Source organism: Ictidomys tridecemlineatus, unplaced genomic scaffold (assembly GCF_052094955.1).
Source record: "Ictidomys tridecemlineatus isolate mIctTri1 unplaced genomic scaffold, mIctTri1.hap1 Scaffold_55, whole genome shotgun sequence".
In the NCBI taxonomy this organism is placed as follows: Eukaryota; Metazoa; Chordata; class Mammalia; order Rodentia; family Sciuridae; genus Ictidomys; species Ictidomys tridecemlineatus.
Window position 1 is genome coordinate 1,549,423 of NW_027523660.1, and position 16,302 is coordinate 1,565,724.

Consider the following 16,302-nt stretch of genomic DNA (forward strand, 5'->3'; position numbering starts at 1 on the left):
TCTGTAATATCCACGCTATACCAGATGTTTTTCACACATGCTCTCATTTACTCGAACATCCTCAAAAAGTGTTATTTCTGCTCTTTTTTTTTATCATCTGGAGAAAAGTGGTTCAGAGGGGGGTAATTTGTCCAAGGTCATTTATCACTCTAGGTGGTCTATTCGCAAAGCACATCTGCTCCATTGTGCTCCAATACAACGGACATGTATATCCCATGAGATATACACCATGAGAGGTGAAAGTAAAAGCCCCAGGGTCCCACAAGATTGAGAGTCCAGGCACACAGAAGGTGACAATCAGAAAAGTCCTCGTGGATGGTAAGGCAGATGTGAACAATGACTGGACTGGGAAAAACCAAACATCATTCAACAGCACTGAATGCACCAATGCAGGTCAAGGAAGTAGAAGGAGGGGGGCTTAGACATCCCCTTCGTGGGGTCCTGCAGAGAGGGTTTCCAAACTTCCCATGGCTTCCTCTCTCTGATCAGTGAGGAGGTGGAGAGAAGTTCGAGCTATTAGGTGGGCCACTAAAAATGCACCCCATGGCTCCTTCTCAGACATCAGATAGGATCCCTTTCTCTCAAAGTAGAGGAGGTAGCCCTCCCTGTGGTCTTGACCTCCTCTTGGGGTGGGGAGACACATTCTCTCAGCCTTGAGGAAGAAGGAGTCGTTCCTTTTTTTTTTTTTAAATCTCACCATACACGGGTCCTTGTTAGTGGGGGCGAATTATTCCTTTCTCCCTCACCTGAAGATTGGGGACATGGCTCATTTCTCCCTGGCTTTGGGAAAGGAGGTGGTTCTTTTCTTTCTCATTACGGGATGCACCCGTGTGTGTGTGTGTGTGTGTGTGTGTGTGTGTGTGTGTGTGTACACGCGCGAGGGGGATGGCTCCTTTTTCCTCACCTCAAGAGGAGGTGGTTCTTTTCTTTCTCATTACGGGATGCACCCGTGTGTGTGTGTGTGTGTGTGTGTGTGTGTGTGTGTGTGTGTGTACACGCGCGAGGGGGATGGCTCCTTTTTCCTCACCTCTCTTCCTTCCAAAAGGAGTGGGGGTGGTGTCCTGCGCCTCCATCTCGGCTGGGACACGATTCTTTTCTCTCCAACCAAAAAAAGGTGGTGGGGAGACTCTCAGCTCCCTCTTCCCTTCCTTCGGGGGAGAAGGACTAGCTCTCACGCCCTCTCCACACAGTCACGCTCAGGTGACGGGGGGCCTGGCTCTCCCTATCCTCCAAGTCCCCTCAGAGCTGAGAGAAGGCGGCCAGGAGCCCTCAGCGCGGGCGGCAAGGCGGGGGCGGGGCCGACTCCGCGGCGCGGGGCGGGGCCAATCGTAGCCCCGCCCCTCGCCTCCCGCCCAGCCTCGCGCTGCCCGGCTCGCCCGCCCAGTGCGCCGCGGCTGTCTGCTGGGCTCGCGCGCCGCCGACGGAGCCTCAGCTGCCTCAGCCGCCTCAGCCGCCGCCTCAGCTTCGCCCTCCGCCCCTCGCCTCCCTCCGCGCCTCCCGGTCCCGCCGCCCCGCGCGCCCCCAGCCCCTCAAACCAGATGATGAACTTCCTGAGGCGCCGGCTGTCGGACAGCAGCTTCATCGCCAACCTGCCCAATGGCTACATGACCGACCTGCAGCGGCCCGAGCCCCAGCAGCCCCCGCCGCCACCCTCGGGGGCGGCTTCGGCCTCGTCGGCGACCCCGGCCGCCTCGCCGGGCCCGAGCGGAGGCCGCAGCCCGCCCCAGCGCCCGCGCCGCAGCCCACGCCGCAGCCCGCGGCGGCGCCGTCGGTGGGCAGCAGCTTCTTCAGCTCGCTGTCCCAAGCCGTGAAGCAGACGGCCGCCTCGGCGGGCCTGGTGGACGCGCCCGCGCCCGCGCCCGCCGCCGCCAGGAAGGCCAAGGTGCTGCTGGTCGTCGACGAGCCGCACACCGACTGGTAGGTGACCCGCGCCTCCCGGAGTGGCGGTGGCGGGGGGGGGGGGGGGGGGGGGGGGGGGAGCGGGGCAGGCCGGGGAGTGGATGGTCCCGGGTGGTCCCCAAGGACATAGCTCAGACCAGTGCTAAGCAACTCAGTGAGACCCTGTTTCTAAATAAAATACAAAATAGGACTGGGGATGTGTGTGGCTCAGTGGTCAAGGCCCCTGAGTTCAATCCATGTTTCCCCCTCAACACCCCCTAAAAAGATCACATTAATGCCAGGCACAGTGGTGCACTTGTAATCCCAATGACTGTGGAGGTTGAAGCAAGAGGATCACAAGTTCAGGGATAGCTTTAGTAATTTAGCCAGGGATGTGGCTCAGTGATACAGTGCTTGCCTAGCACATGTGAGGCATGGGTTCGATCCCCAGCACCACATTAAAAAAATAAGATATTGTGTACAACTAAAAAATAAATATAAAAAAATACTAAATAAAGGTATTGTGTCCATCTACAACTAAAAATTTTTTTTTAATGGGGAGGCTGGGCTGGGGATATAGCTCAGTTGGTAGAGTGCTTGTCTCCCACAGATAGGGCCCTGAGTTCAATCCCCAGCACCCCAAAACGGGGGGGGGGCGGGGGGGCTTTGTATGTAGCTCAGTGGTAGAGTATTCTTGGGTTCAAGCCCCAGTACTGCAAGGGGAGGAAAAAAAAGACAATGTTAACGAAGTGGAAACACAAACCACAGAATGGGAGAAAATATTTGCAAATCGTGTATCTGATAATGGATTACTATTCTGATACTTCAAGAACTCCTGCAACTCCAAAACAAAAATAACAAACAACCCAGATTAAAAATAGGCAAAAGATTTGAATAGGCTTTTCCCTAAAACAGACACACAAATGGTCAATAAGCACATGAAAAGATGTTCAGCATCACTAACCATTTGGCAATGCAAATTGAAACCACAATGAGCTGCTACTTCATACCCATTAGGAATGTTAACAATAAAACATAAAATAAGAAGGGTTATCAAGGATATGTATAAACTGAACCCTTGAGTATTATTGGTGAGCATGTAAAATTGTGCAACCAATGTAGGAAAAGGTGTAGTGAGTTCTTAAAAAGATTAAGAATTACCATAGAATTAACATACTTTCCAGAAATTCTACTTCTGAGTACACACCCAAAAGATAAAAAAGTCAGGAACTCAAACAGATATTTGTACACCCATATTTGTAGCATTATTTGCAATGGTCAAAATGTGGAAGTGGGCTGGGGTTGTAGCTTAGCAGTAGAGTGCTTGCCTAGCATGTTCGAGGCCCTGGGTTTGATCCTCAGCACCATATAAAAATAAATAAATAATTTTGGGCTAGGGATATAGCTCAGTTGGTAGGGCACTTACCTTGCATGCATAAGGCCCTGGGTTCAATCTCCAGTACCACAAAAAAAAATGTGGAAGTAACCCAAGTGTTCACTGATAGATGAATGGATAAACAAAATGTGGTATATACATACAATGAAATATGATTCAACCTTAAAAAGGAATAAAATTCTGACACATGCTGTTGAACATGCATGAATCCTAAGGACCTTATGCCAACTGGAATAAGCCGATAGCGGAAGGAAAGTTATCGAATGATTCCATCTATATGGGATACCTAAGAGCAGTAGTCAAATCCATAGAGACAAAAAGTAGAATAATAGTAGCAGGGCTGAGTGTGGGGAATGAGAACTCAGTGTATGTAGTAGGTTAGTGAGTGTAAGATTTCAGTTGGGGAAGATGAAACAGTTCTGGATATAGGTAGTAGTGATTGTTGCATAAAAATATGCTTTATCTCTTATTATTTATTTATTTGGTACCAGGGGTTGAACCCAGGGGCACTTAACCACTGAGCCACATCCCCAGCCCTTTTTTATATTTTATTAGAGAAAGAGTCTCACTGAGTTGCTTAAGGCCTCACTAAGTTGCTAAGGCTGACTCTGAACTTGCGATCCTCCTGCCTCAACCTCCTGGGTGGCTGTTATCACAGGCATGCTCCACCACACCTGGATTTCTTTTTATTTTTGATAAGGAAAATGTGAAATACACAAACACACACACATACACACACACACACACACAAAATGGAGTTCTACTCAGCCATAAAAAGAATGAAATTATAGCATTTGCTGATAAATTAATGGAACTGGAGAAATAAGTGAAATAAGCCAGACTCAGAAAGTCAAGGGTTAAATGTTTTCTCTCACATGAGGAAGCTAGAAAGAAAAAAGGAATTTAAAAAGGCACCTCATAAAGATAGAAGGGAGATCAGTAGAATAGAAGCAGGGTTCAAGGGGGAAGAAGGAGGGGAGGGAAGAGGCAGTATTAGGATTGAAATAGAGAAAACTATATTATCTGCATTTGTGAGTATATTTCAAGAAACTCCACTATTATGTATAACTATAAGCACTAAAAATTGTGACTATACTTAATGCCTGAGGAACCATGCACTTAAAATAGTTAAAATGGCTGGGGACAGTGGCACACACCAATAAAATATAAAAAGGGCTGGGGATGTGGCTCAGCGGTTAAGTGCCCCTAGGTTCAATACCTGGTACAAAAAAAAATAGAGTTACAGTGGAGCTAGGGGTCTAGCTTACCTCTAGAGCAGGTACTTAGCATATGAGAAGCCTAGGGTTCAATCCCTAAAACCAAAAAAGAAAGAGAATAGAGTGGTAATTTTTATGTTGTGTATATTTGACAACAATATAAAATATTGACTTAAAATGCAAATGCATGAACATGCTGTCAAACACATTCACCACCAACAATACAGAGCACTCCCAGGGAAAAACACAAGCTTACCAAAAGAATTCTTTTAATCACATGAGCAATCATCAATAGGGAGAGCCAAGCAGATTTTCTCTTGGCACTACTTGGTTCTCACTGGCACTAGTCAGAAGCACCCTGACATCTGGGTGGGACACCAGGAGGATTTCCAGCCTGGGTAATCTGCCTGAAGCTTTTGGCTACAAGGCCACTCTGCTGCCACCATGCTGACCTGCTAGCCAAACCTAGCAGCATTCTCTACTTTCTGGATTTCTCACGGTGCATGCAGTAAGTTTCATATCCCTGCCATATGGTTCTGGAGTTAAGAGGGTCAGGAGGGTCAGCTGGGCCCTCACTTTGCTTGCCTGGGCAGCGCTCCTCTTCCTTCTTCTTTCCCATCCTGTGTTGGTACAGAACAACCCCATGAGGATTTCTCCACCCATATTTCCAAAGAGGCAGTGGAATCCAAGCCCACTCTACTTACAGCTTTCTCAGCAGTCTGTTCACTGGACTTTCTGCAGGAAAGGTTAAAGTCACAAGACCCTACCTACTTATTCCCACTGTCTTTTCCTCGTTTTACTCAAAAAAACCCTGAATTTTGACATTTTTTTTCTAATTAATTCCTCTTTTTTTTAAGAGTCCTAATCCCACCCCACTTCCCCCAGTCATTGGTAGATACTTTGAGCTGATTATAGAGAAGTTCATATAAATAGAAATGCAAATAAGAACATGTTGAGAGCTGGGGTTGTGGCTCAGCGGTAGAACACTTGCCTAGCACATGCGAGGCCCTGAGTTCGATCCTCAGCACCACATAAAAATAAATAAATAAAGGTATTGTGTCTAGCTACAACTAAAATATACATATATATATATATAAAACATATATATATATATATATATATTAAATATATATATATGTGTGTATTTAATTTTTTTAAAAGAGCATGTTGATATATTCTTTTAAACTAAGTGAAATAGATTGATTTGGGCAATAAGGGAATATAATTACTTGGGTAACTGAATAGCCTAGAATTCTAAGTCAGGCCTTATACACTTGCTAAAATCATGGAATCAGGACCCAGTTTCTTTATTTCTCAATTCTACTTCCTTATTGTTTGTTCTATTCTTGGCCCTTCCAAGACGACTGGCAGAAGCTGCTGGGCCCATGTACTTCTTTGTTCACATGAAGGAAAGAAGAGCAAAGCACTTCTCTGGCCCCAAATGTTAACGTCCTGAATTCAGTCTAGGTGAACCTGTGCTTCCCTGATCCAGTCATTATGGTGACTGGGATAGTGTTTATTTGCTTAACAGAAACACTGTACCTCGTATTAATATTCGGTCTCTAAATCAGAAGAGGGGAGCATCAGGTTTTCCTGAAGCACATGGATCATGGGAATAAATATGAGAAACCATTACCAAGAAAAAGAGGAATGAGTGTTGGTTGGCTTCTGATATGTAGCAGATAAGATAGGATTTGACATGCTGATCAACAAGCATTCATTGAATACAACACTAAAAAATAAAAAATACAATCAGAAATAATTTATTCCTGGCAACTCTTTCTCTTAGTCTATACCTTTCTATTGAGATCATTTTCTCCAGGAAGTTTTATTTTAAGTGACTTCCTAGCACCTGCACTTGGTGCATCCAAATTTGCTCCTGGAAGTCCACTCATATTTGATAATGAAAATACAAACATAAGGCAAGCAGGGGGGTATTGAATTATAGCCTGCTTTCTGTTACTATAACAAAATACTTGAGATGAGAAAGTTAAAAAGAGGAGAGGTTTATTCTGACACCGTTTTAGAAGTTTCAGTTCATGGCCAATAGACCCCATTGCTTTTTGAGTCTGTGGTGAGCAGTATATCATGGTGGGAGCACATTGTAGAGCAAAAACATTTACCTCATGGCAGCAGATGAAAGAAATGAAGAGGCAGGAGCTGAATACCACTATCTCCTTCAAGGTCATGCCTCCAGTGACTGAAAAACCTCCCACAAGATTCCACCTCTTAAGGTTTCTATTGTCTTCCAAGGGCTCCAAACTGAGTACTGATCCTCTAAAATATGGGCTTTGGGGAGATATTTGAGATCCAAATTATAGCAGGGGCTATCTTTCCATGAGGACAGAATCATCAAGTCTAGGCTCTTTGGAAATACTGGGGTATAAATAGTTCACTCTGGCTTCCTGCTTTTGCTCTTCTGCCCCTTCACTTCATTACCACCCCCCTCTTTCTCTCTGTAGTGCTGGGGATCAAACCTGGGGCCTGCACATGCTCATCCAGTACTGTACCATTGAGCTACACCCCCAGTCCCTCTTCACCCAACTAGCCTGCCACCAAATTTCCTAAATGCATTACAATTTTCTCTCTCAGTTAACCTTCAAAAAATTCTCATTGTAAAACTAAAGAGGTAATTGCTCATGCTGGTTATTTAATATTATATGTAATAATAATCAATGTGATAAAAATTAGAGTGAACTCCGCTGCAGCCACAAGGTAGTTTATGAACCACTTTAATGATCTTTAAGAGATGGAGACAGGCAGACTGGCAGTCTGCCCACACAGCAGGTGGTGTTGGGCACAGGCTCCTGACTAAGGATGAAAAGCCTAAGTTCTATTGTTAGCTCTGCTGCTAGGTCACTGTGTGACCTTGAACAAACCAATTAACCTCCCCTGAAACTACCAGTTTCTCAACTTTAAAGCAGCACATTTAAACTTGATGTTCTCTAAGCTCTTTTCACTTCCAGTATTCTAAGATTTTCTAAGGAATTGATTTTGTCTTTAACAGTTCACGAATGAAAAGTTATCAGTAAAAAGAGTTTTTATTTTTTCTAGAAAAAGAAAGATTGGCAGGAGATACTCCTTCAGGCTATATGAGCTTAAAGAAGAGATGTAAGTACACACAGGTAAGGGGCTACAGAGTGATCTGGATCTTTAAGGACAAGATCCTGATAGATCCTGTTCAAGGAAAAAAATTCAATAAATACTCATCAAAGCATGATAGCGAATACTTCATTCAGGATCATTGTGATTGGTAACAAGCCATGAGATTTTTTTGGGGGGTGGGGGGTATTGGGGATTGAATTCCAGGGCACTCTACCACTGAGCCACATCCCCAGCCCTATTTTGTATTTTATTTCGAGACAGGGTCTCACTGAATTGCTTAGTGCCTCGCTTTTGCTGAGGCTGGTTTTGAACTCAAGATTCTCCTGCCTCAGCCTCCCCAGTCATTGGGATTACAGGCATGTGCTACTGCGCCAGGCAAGCAATGAGATTTTGCAGTGGTGGAGAGAGATTGGGCTCAACTCCAAAGCAGATAAATTACCCAGGCTGCCCTCTAACTTGCAATTCTCCTTGGTCAACCTCCCTAGTAGCTGGGATTATGGGCATACACCATTGTGCCCAGTTGCAATTATTTCAATAGATCTTTCATCAGTTAAAATATCAATGTTAGTATTTTAATGTCATCTCTTTATATTGTATGTTTTAAAATATTAGATGCAACTGTTTTTCAGCTTTGGAAATAAGTTAACAATGATGTTTGCAATTCTATTCAGTTTCTAGAAATAACTGCATCAAGATATATAATAGTATTGTTTAGTTTTAAAACATGTTTTCTGTGATTCTAACAGTGTATGTTTACTATAGAAAATTTGGAATGAGCACAAAAATATAAAGAAAATAAAAATTATCTGTAATTCCAATACCTTAAGATATATACTAATGATCTGATGACCTCTCAGAGGCCCCACCTCTTGAAACTATCACAGTAGGGATTGAGTTTCATCATAGGAATTGGGAGTGGGGCACAAACATTCAGACCTTGGTGTTATATACTGTTCCCATATGTACGTACTCTAACAGAGGGACCATGATTATTCTTTTGATCTCTAAGTAAGAATGTCAATTCAGATTCTAGGACTTATGGTCCTTGAAGTGTTTAGGTAATCCCATGTTCCCAGTGGACAGTTATCTGAGTAAATGGCTTTAGGTCTAAAGGTTCTGAAACAATCTTTGGGGAAATACTGAGGAAATTGGTACTATGCACATTTATCATGGTATTTCAAGTCCATCTTCATGGGAACCTGTCTTTCTTTGAGTTCATGGTTTTAGATCTAAAAACAGATTCATGTTTGGAAACTTGTCAAGGAATCATTATTTTAATTGAGGAGACTGCTTCACTCTCCTGGTTATAAATCCTAGAATTTATCAAATGGTACAAAATGAGTAGTATCCTCATTAACTGTCCATTTATTTTTCCCTCAGGATCATCATATTAATTATCTTCATATTATTTTCTGTGGCTCTCTTTTTCCTCACTGCACCTGGGACTTTATAATAATTGTCCAACTTGACTTCTGACAGTTAATAACCACTACGTGGCCTTGATCATTTTAGGACCCTGTTATCCCTATTGCTATCAGTGAAACTCATTCTTCCATGGCTTCTTTTACCATCAGTTCTGGCCTACAGGGAGTCACTAGTCATCATCTTAGAGATACTGGTGCCCCAACAATAGCACATCTGTTTCTTTTTCTTTTTTTTTTTTAACCATAGTGCTGGGAACTGAACTCAAGGCCTCATGCATGTTAGGCAAGCACTCTACCACTAAACTATGTCCCCAGTCCAGCATAACGGTGCATTTCTAATGGCCTTGAAATATGGTGTAAATAATGGCCTTATGTAAAATAGTCATCTGGTGGGGTTTCCATCTTTATAAAGTAAATATTCTTCAGCATAATAAAATTCCTGATCCTTTAAATTTATTCTTCTACTCTCTGTCATGGCAATGGTGACATTTTAGCCTCATTTGATATGGGTCATCAATTTTTTCATGCTTCTGGAACCCATTCACACTAACTGTTGGAGGTCTTGATATGGTTTTAGATCCTTAGTACTGGGAGGGTGTTTCCGAATATACTTCTCCCTTATCCAATCTGATGTTCCTTTCATTATCATTAAGCACTCTCAAAATTTAATTCTATACTTTTTTTTCCAGTTTATGCTGGCTGGGTATTAAAGATCTTTTGGGATATAGGTCCTTTCCTGAATGACAATATCCAGCATATTGAGACTTAACACTAGTTAAGGCCTACGGAAAGAGAGAACCTGTGAACAAATCTTGAGGGCAAAGAGGAGACACTTATTATTTTAATGAAGAGACATGTCTGAATCATCTCTGAGTAATGGGGGACCATTTCTGGAAATGTCCTCATCTGATTGTCAAGCCCCATTCTTTCTCAACTAAGACTCTGCTCTTAGCTTAATATACCTGTCTTGACTGGAGTTTAGCTCACTCTGACTGAATTCATTCTTTGGCTTATTATGGACTCCTACTTCAGGAGATTTTTTTTCTCTTCTTTTTTGTGAGGTACTAAGTAGTCACTTTGAGCTTTCGGTTGGATATTAATCACTCTCAGCTTTTCATTAACTTATTTCCAGTCCATTCATCCAGCTAAACAATAATCTTAATCACCATGTGCTATTACAATAAAATGCCATTGACAGGGGCTGGGGCTGGGGCTCAGTGGTACAGTGTGCCTCATGCATGTGAGGCACTGGGTTCAATCCTCAGCACCACTTAAAAATAAATACATTTTAAAAAAGATATTGTATCCATTTAAAACTAAAAGAATATATTTTTTTAAATGCCATAGACAGGGCTGGGGTTGGAGCTCAATGGCAGAGCGCTCACCTTACGCATGTTAGACCCTGGGTTCAATCCTCAGCACCACATAAAAATAAATAAATAAAATAAAGGTATTGTGTCCAACTACAACTAAAAAATAAATATTTTTAAAAAATGCCTTAGACAGATTGCTTAACAAAGCGAAATTTTTCACAGTTTCAGGGTCTGAGAAATGCAAAATCAGGGTGCTGGCTCATTTGGTTCCTGGTTAAGGCTCTTTTCCTGGCTTGCAGACCACCATCTTCTTGCTTTGTTCTCTCACATTCTTTCCTCAGTGTGTTCACAAAGAGACACAGCTCTCTTCCTCTTTCTGTATGGCCATGAATCCCATTATATTAGGGCTCACTGCTACAATCTAATTTAACCTGAATTATCTCCTAAAAGCCCTATATCCCAGTACAATCACATTTTTAGTCCAGAGAAATACCCAATTCCATTGTTCTTATAATTTTCATTTTCCCTATATGTACCATTCCACTGGTGTACCAATCCCATTAACCATCCATAAAAATTTTAAGACTTAGACTGTAACTTGTGATAGGAGCCCTCAATGTCAGGTAGGCATCTAATGCTCATATGCAAAACCCCATCTTATTGCTTGCTCCTTCAGACCTTATTCTTGCCCTCAACAGTTATAAGTTGAGTTTCCTGGGAAGGTGACGACAAGACATGAACAGGTAGGGTATTTGGAGAGTGCCCTTTGGATTAAACGCTTGTAGAAGAGTGGGAAAGAAAAAAGGATTGGGGAGAGAGATTGTGCAGATACCATAGGGAGTTTTGGAGGTTCAAAATGACTATTATAGTTGTCCCAAGTTGGGCAAGTTGGCCAGTCTCTTATATTTCCACTTTGATCCCCAATCGATATGTGGACCAGGCTGGGAGAGGACCTTAGCAAAGGTGACAGTCTGCAAATGCAACAGTTCTAAAGGCACCAAAGACTCGGTCAACAGCAGGCTCAATAGCTGGGACAAATCCTTACTCGAAGGGGGATGGTGGTAGCATATCACCATGTTCATGAAACATTTAAATCTCTTATTGTTTTTGTTTTCATATCAGGGAGAAAACTTCCACTCCCATGAGGAAAAAAAATGGTAAGAGCTTAATCCCTTACTTTCTAGGGAAGTAGGAATAATTTCACTAACAGTTGAGATCAGAAGAAGGAACCAAATTTAAAACACTAAGCCCATTCTGGGCTTTTTGTTTCAGTCTCACTTTGTTTCTCTCTGTTTTTTCCCCCTCTTGTCTGTAGGATTTAACAAATTTTCTGTTTTATGTGGCAGACCAAAATCTATGAAGTTGTCCAGTTCTGCTTTTGACTGGGTGATATATCTGGTTGTGGGTAACAAGTACATTTGCTAAACCTTACCTCTTTGTTTAATTGGCTTTATGCAATGTAATTTTTTATAAATTTTATTTATTATAAAAATTTCAAACATCATCAAAAGCAGAAAGAATAAATCAAGGAATGCTGCTTATATTTAATACCCAATTAAGTAAATATCAGGATTTTAAAATATTTTTTAGTTTTAGGTGGACACAATATCTCTATTTTACATTTATGAGGTTTTGAGCATTGAGCCCAGTGCCTCATGCATGCTAGGTGAGCACTCTGCCACTGAGCCACAACCCTAGCCCCCTTTATTTTATTTTTATGTGGTGCTGAGGATTGAACCTAGTGGCTTCCACATGTGAGGCGAGCGCTCTACCACTGAGAGGATTTTTTTAAAATATTTTTTTATTCGTTGATGGACATGATACCTTTATTTTATTTGTTTATTTTTATGTGGGCTGGGAATCGAACTCAGTGCCTCACACATGCTAGGCAAGTACTCTACCACTGAGCAACAACCCCAGCCCAATATCAGGATTTTTATACAAGCCAATATTTTGATTTCTATCTGTCAGATTTTTTAAAATCTTATTTTTCATTTGTTTCCATACTTGGGAATGGAGGAAAATTATATTATCTTAAATACAAACACAAAACGAAACACCCTGAGAAACTTCACATGAAATCTGGATTTGTGACAGCTCTTTGGGTGATTAAAAAAAAAAATGTCTGGCAACACTGGCTAGGGTGGTGACTATCAGCTGGCTCTGAGAAGCAGCTCCTGGCTTTAGACGGGTGTGACCTCTCCTCTTTGAGATCTTAGTGTCCACCCCTCTCAGTGTGGCGGCCTAGTGCCAGTTCACCGTTCATCACAGAGCTTAAATTGTTGCTTTTATTATGTCTGTCCCTCTTTCCACTTTTGTATGTTACCTCTCCGGCTTCTGAAGGCCCTAGCTTTGTAGACAGCTATTTTAGTTTACCTCAAGACCAGATCAGGTGATGCATAATCACAATGTCTAAGTGTTTGCAGCAGCTTTACTATAAGACAAAGCTGGAATACAAACATCCATCAGTAGGTACACTGACAAACTGTAGTATGATCATACAAAGGAGTACCATAGCAGTACTTGAAAGGAATGAATACAACATGGATGAAACTCAAAATAATTTATTGAGTAGAGAAACAATACAAAAAAGCAAAACCAAACCAGATCTAATGCATGTTGTACTTACTAATCCATTTTTTTTAAATTCTAGAAAATTCAATTAACCTATAATAACAGAAAGCAGATCAGTGGACAGACAGTGGATGAGTGGTTGCCTGAGATGAATAAAGGAAGAGAAATGGTTTACAAAGGCCAATGAGGCAACTTTTAGAGATGACATATTTGTCATCTTGATTGTGGTAATAGTTTAATGGGTATACATACATGTTACAGCTCATCAAATTATAAACTTTAATTATATGTAATTTATTGTGTTAATCCTATATCGATAAAATTGCACTAAAAACAAAATAACAAATGTCTGTCATAAATGGCAATAGCTACTCAATATACGTCTACCTAAGTGTCATTGACAGAAGGTATTTATATTTAATTTTATTTATTGATTGTTTACATTGATTTAGAAGGAAAGGTCTGCAATTCTGATCCTGATAACTTGTTATTATATTTTCTTTCCTAGGAACACTAAGATTAAAGAGAAAGCCTAAAAGCTTTTGGAAACAGATAACAGTGGCTGCCTCTGGGGAGAATTAAGAACAAGAGTAAAGATATGGGCAAGTATTTTAGTCATCTTTTTTTTTTTCTGCTGTGACTAAAAGACCCAACAAGAACAATTAGAGGAGGAAAAGTTTATTTGGGGACGTACAGTTTCGGAGGTCTCAGTCCGTAGATGGTCAATTCCATTCCTCATGTATGTATACCTGTTAAACCATTACCACAATCAAGATGAAGGCTCTCATAATCCAATCATTTCACCTCTAAGCCTTCTTGCACTGTCTCACAGGTTTGAGCTTTTGGGGGACACCTAACATCTAAACCATAACAGCAAGTAACTTTTTATTGTTTCAATAGGTCATTCATATGCATGTGATATTTATAATAAAAGTTCTTTTTACAAAATAAACCTGGTTATAAAATATATGCAATGAAAGATCATAGGAAAATCATTTAGATATGTTTCCATAAAATATTTTACCCAGAGATGATTTACATTGGGTGGAAGGGTAAACATCTGATAATGATGAGGAATTAAGAAACTAATCATCTATTAAATCCAGGAAAACAGGTTGAACATTCCTGCTGTCAAGCTCAGAGAGGGTTGTTGGAATGCTTTTGTTGTAATTGTTCATCCTCTCATTTATCATACGGTACACAGTAACAGATTTATTTTATTGTTTGTTAACACTTTTTAATCCAGGGCTAGGTAGAGTACTTGTGTATGAGGCCCTGAGTTCCACACCCAGCACTGCAAGCAAGCAAACAACAACAAAAATCAATCCATACTTTCATTCAGTTTCACTGAGTACTAGACAATGCCTTGGGACTACTGAATGAAAGTAGATTCAAACTTAGTTATACTGACCAACTAAACTTAATGTTTCTTTTTTTCTGTGATACTGGGGGTTGAACCCAGGAGCAATCTACCTCTGAGCTACATCCCTAGCCCTTTTTAATTTTTATTTTGTGACAGGGCTGTGCTAAGCTGTCTGTTAGATTGGTTTCTCTGTGTGTATGGAAACAATGTCTTAGTCATTTATTTGATCAAGGATGATTTCCAAAAGTGGGCTAGGCCTTTTGAAATGAGGTGAAAATTCCAAGGACACCAAGAAACTTGGACTAAGCAAATTGTTGTTCTACTGATTCTTTAATCTCTATCTTAAATAATGTGTAGAAACCGTTAGTTTCTTCCCATGTTAGTTCCAGTCTTATGCCTATGGATTTATTTCTTTTTTCTTTCTCTTTTTCTTTCTTCTTTTTTTAAAATATCTGAGTAGTTCTGGTCCTCTACATTTTTAGGGATAGAACTTTGTCTGCAACCATGTTATTGACTCTAAAAGGAAAGGTAATTTGGATACATCTTATTATAAACTTTGGGGCAGAATTGATTTGTCATTTTTGGAAGGAATTATGTTCTGAGTTAAAAAAAAAAAGGAAAAAAAATTCATGATTTAACCCAATTATGGACTGATAGTAGGACACCATGGCATATTACTGCCACCAACTGGCATCACATCTTAATTGCAAGAGTAGAAAAAGGAAAATAATTTCTGATTTTTAAAATATAAGCAACATCAAATTTCCTGTAACCAAGTGAAAAAATTTTAAGTAAGAATACTTCATTTGCGAAATAAAAATGAGGAAGTTGTCATGATCCCTAAAACACAGGGTTTGTGAAAGTGAGAAAAGTGAAGGGATAAGGAAGTAGGGTCAGATGACAGAACACGTTTCTTTGGTCTAAATATTCAGTAGCTGCATCTGGAACTATATCTGCAAAAAAGTAGTGGAAAGGAAGAATAATTCATAAAAATATTTCTTTAAAATGCCTTCATGTGAAAAGAACATAACCATTATCATCATCAAAGTTGACTGAATCTTGGGCTGGGATTGTGGCTCAGTAGCAGAGCGCTTGCCTGACATGTGTGAGGCACTGGGTTCGATTCTTATCACCACATATAAATAAATGAATAAAATAAATGTCTATTAACAACTAAAGACTATTTTTAAAAAGTTGAATTTTAAGCAGAACTGAATTGTTTTGTGAGCTAACATTATCTAGAGAGGAAAAAGGCAAAAGTTTAGCTAAAATTTCAAGGAATCATACTCTCTATAGAGTCACAAACTAGTTCTTTGTGTTATAAAACAAAGTTCCTCATGTTATTGGTTAATTAGATCGAATACATTGTTAGACACATTTTGATTTGGTATATATGCAAGGAAAATATCAAAGGCAATTTAAGACAATAGTATATAAAAAGTCTTTTTAAAATAAACCATAGAAAATCTTCTTCAATGTCTACCAATTTCATAGAATATGGAATGCATTTTTCTGTTTGTAATTTTAAATGTCAACTTTGGATGAGGTGGGCCAAGAGACTGAGTTGAAATAAAGGTCTAATGGCATGTATTTTAAAAGGCATATCCTTCTTTTTGATATTTCAAGCATATCTATGACTTGTTAATGAAAAAAGCCGTGTTTGAAAATCTTTGCCAAGGGATTTGAAATCTTAAGAAATTCTTAAAAGCAGAGGCTTCTGGGAAATATGTAATCCTGCAATGAATTTATCATGTTATGGAATCTCTATTACTTTACCAAATAGCTAAAGGATGAATGAATCTGCCTTTTATTTACATTTATGATTGATCAGACCAAATCAGCTGGTATGAAGAATTTGAGACAAAACAGAGATAAACTGGAAAAAACATCAAGGCATTCCTTGAATGACATTACATATTTTAGATGATAGTTTATAATCCATAAGAAACTACAGAGACCTTTTGTGTAAGTATATAATATTGCTTTTTTTTAAAAGGAGGAAAATGAAGGATCTGAACTGTTCAGGTGACTA

General features: G+C 40.3%; 1 protein-coding gene across 1 annotated transcript; it reads left to right on the plus strand.

Moving 5' to 3' along the window:
* Window positions 1–229: 229 nt before the first annotated feature.
* Window positions 230–15,860, plus strand: LOC144374014 (uncharacterized). Its single transcript, XM_078036974.1, has 4 exons — window positions 230–242; window positions 1,251–1,917; window positions 11,456–11,490; window positions 13,416–15,860. Exons 1-4 carry the CDS (start codon window positions 230–232, stop codon window positions 13,487–13,489), a joined length of 789 nt encoding a protein of 262 aa, XP_077893100.1. The 3' UTR covers window positions 13,490–15,860.
* Window positions 15,861–16,302: the final 442 nt, after the last annotated feature.

What these genes read in the sequence shown, in the direction of transcription:
- LOC144374014 (XM_078036974.1), top strand. An exon ending in GACGAGCCGCACACCGACTG is followed by an intron (nt 1,918 to 11,455) that starts GTAGGTGACCCG and finishes TTTTCATATCAG; the next exon opens with GGAGAAAACTTCCACTCCCA. An exon ending in TCCCATGAGGAAAAAAAATG is followed by an intron (nt 11,491 to 13,415) that starts GTAAGAGCTTAA and finishes TTTCTTTCCTAG; the next exon opens with GAACACTAAGATTAAAGAGA.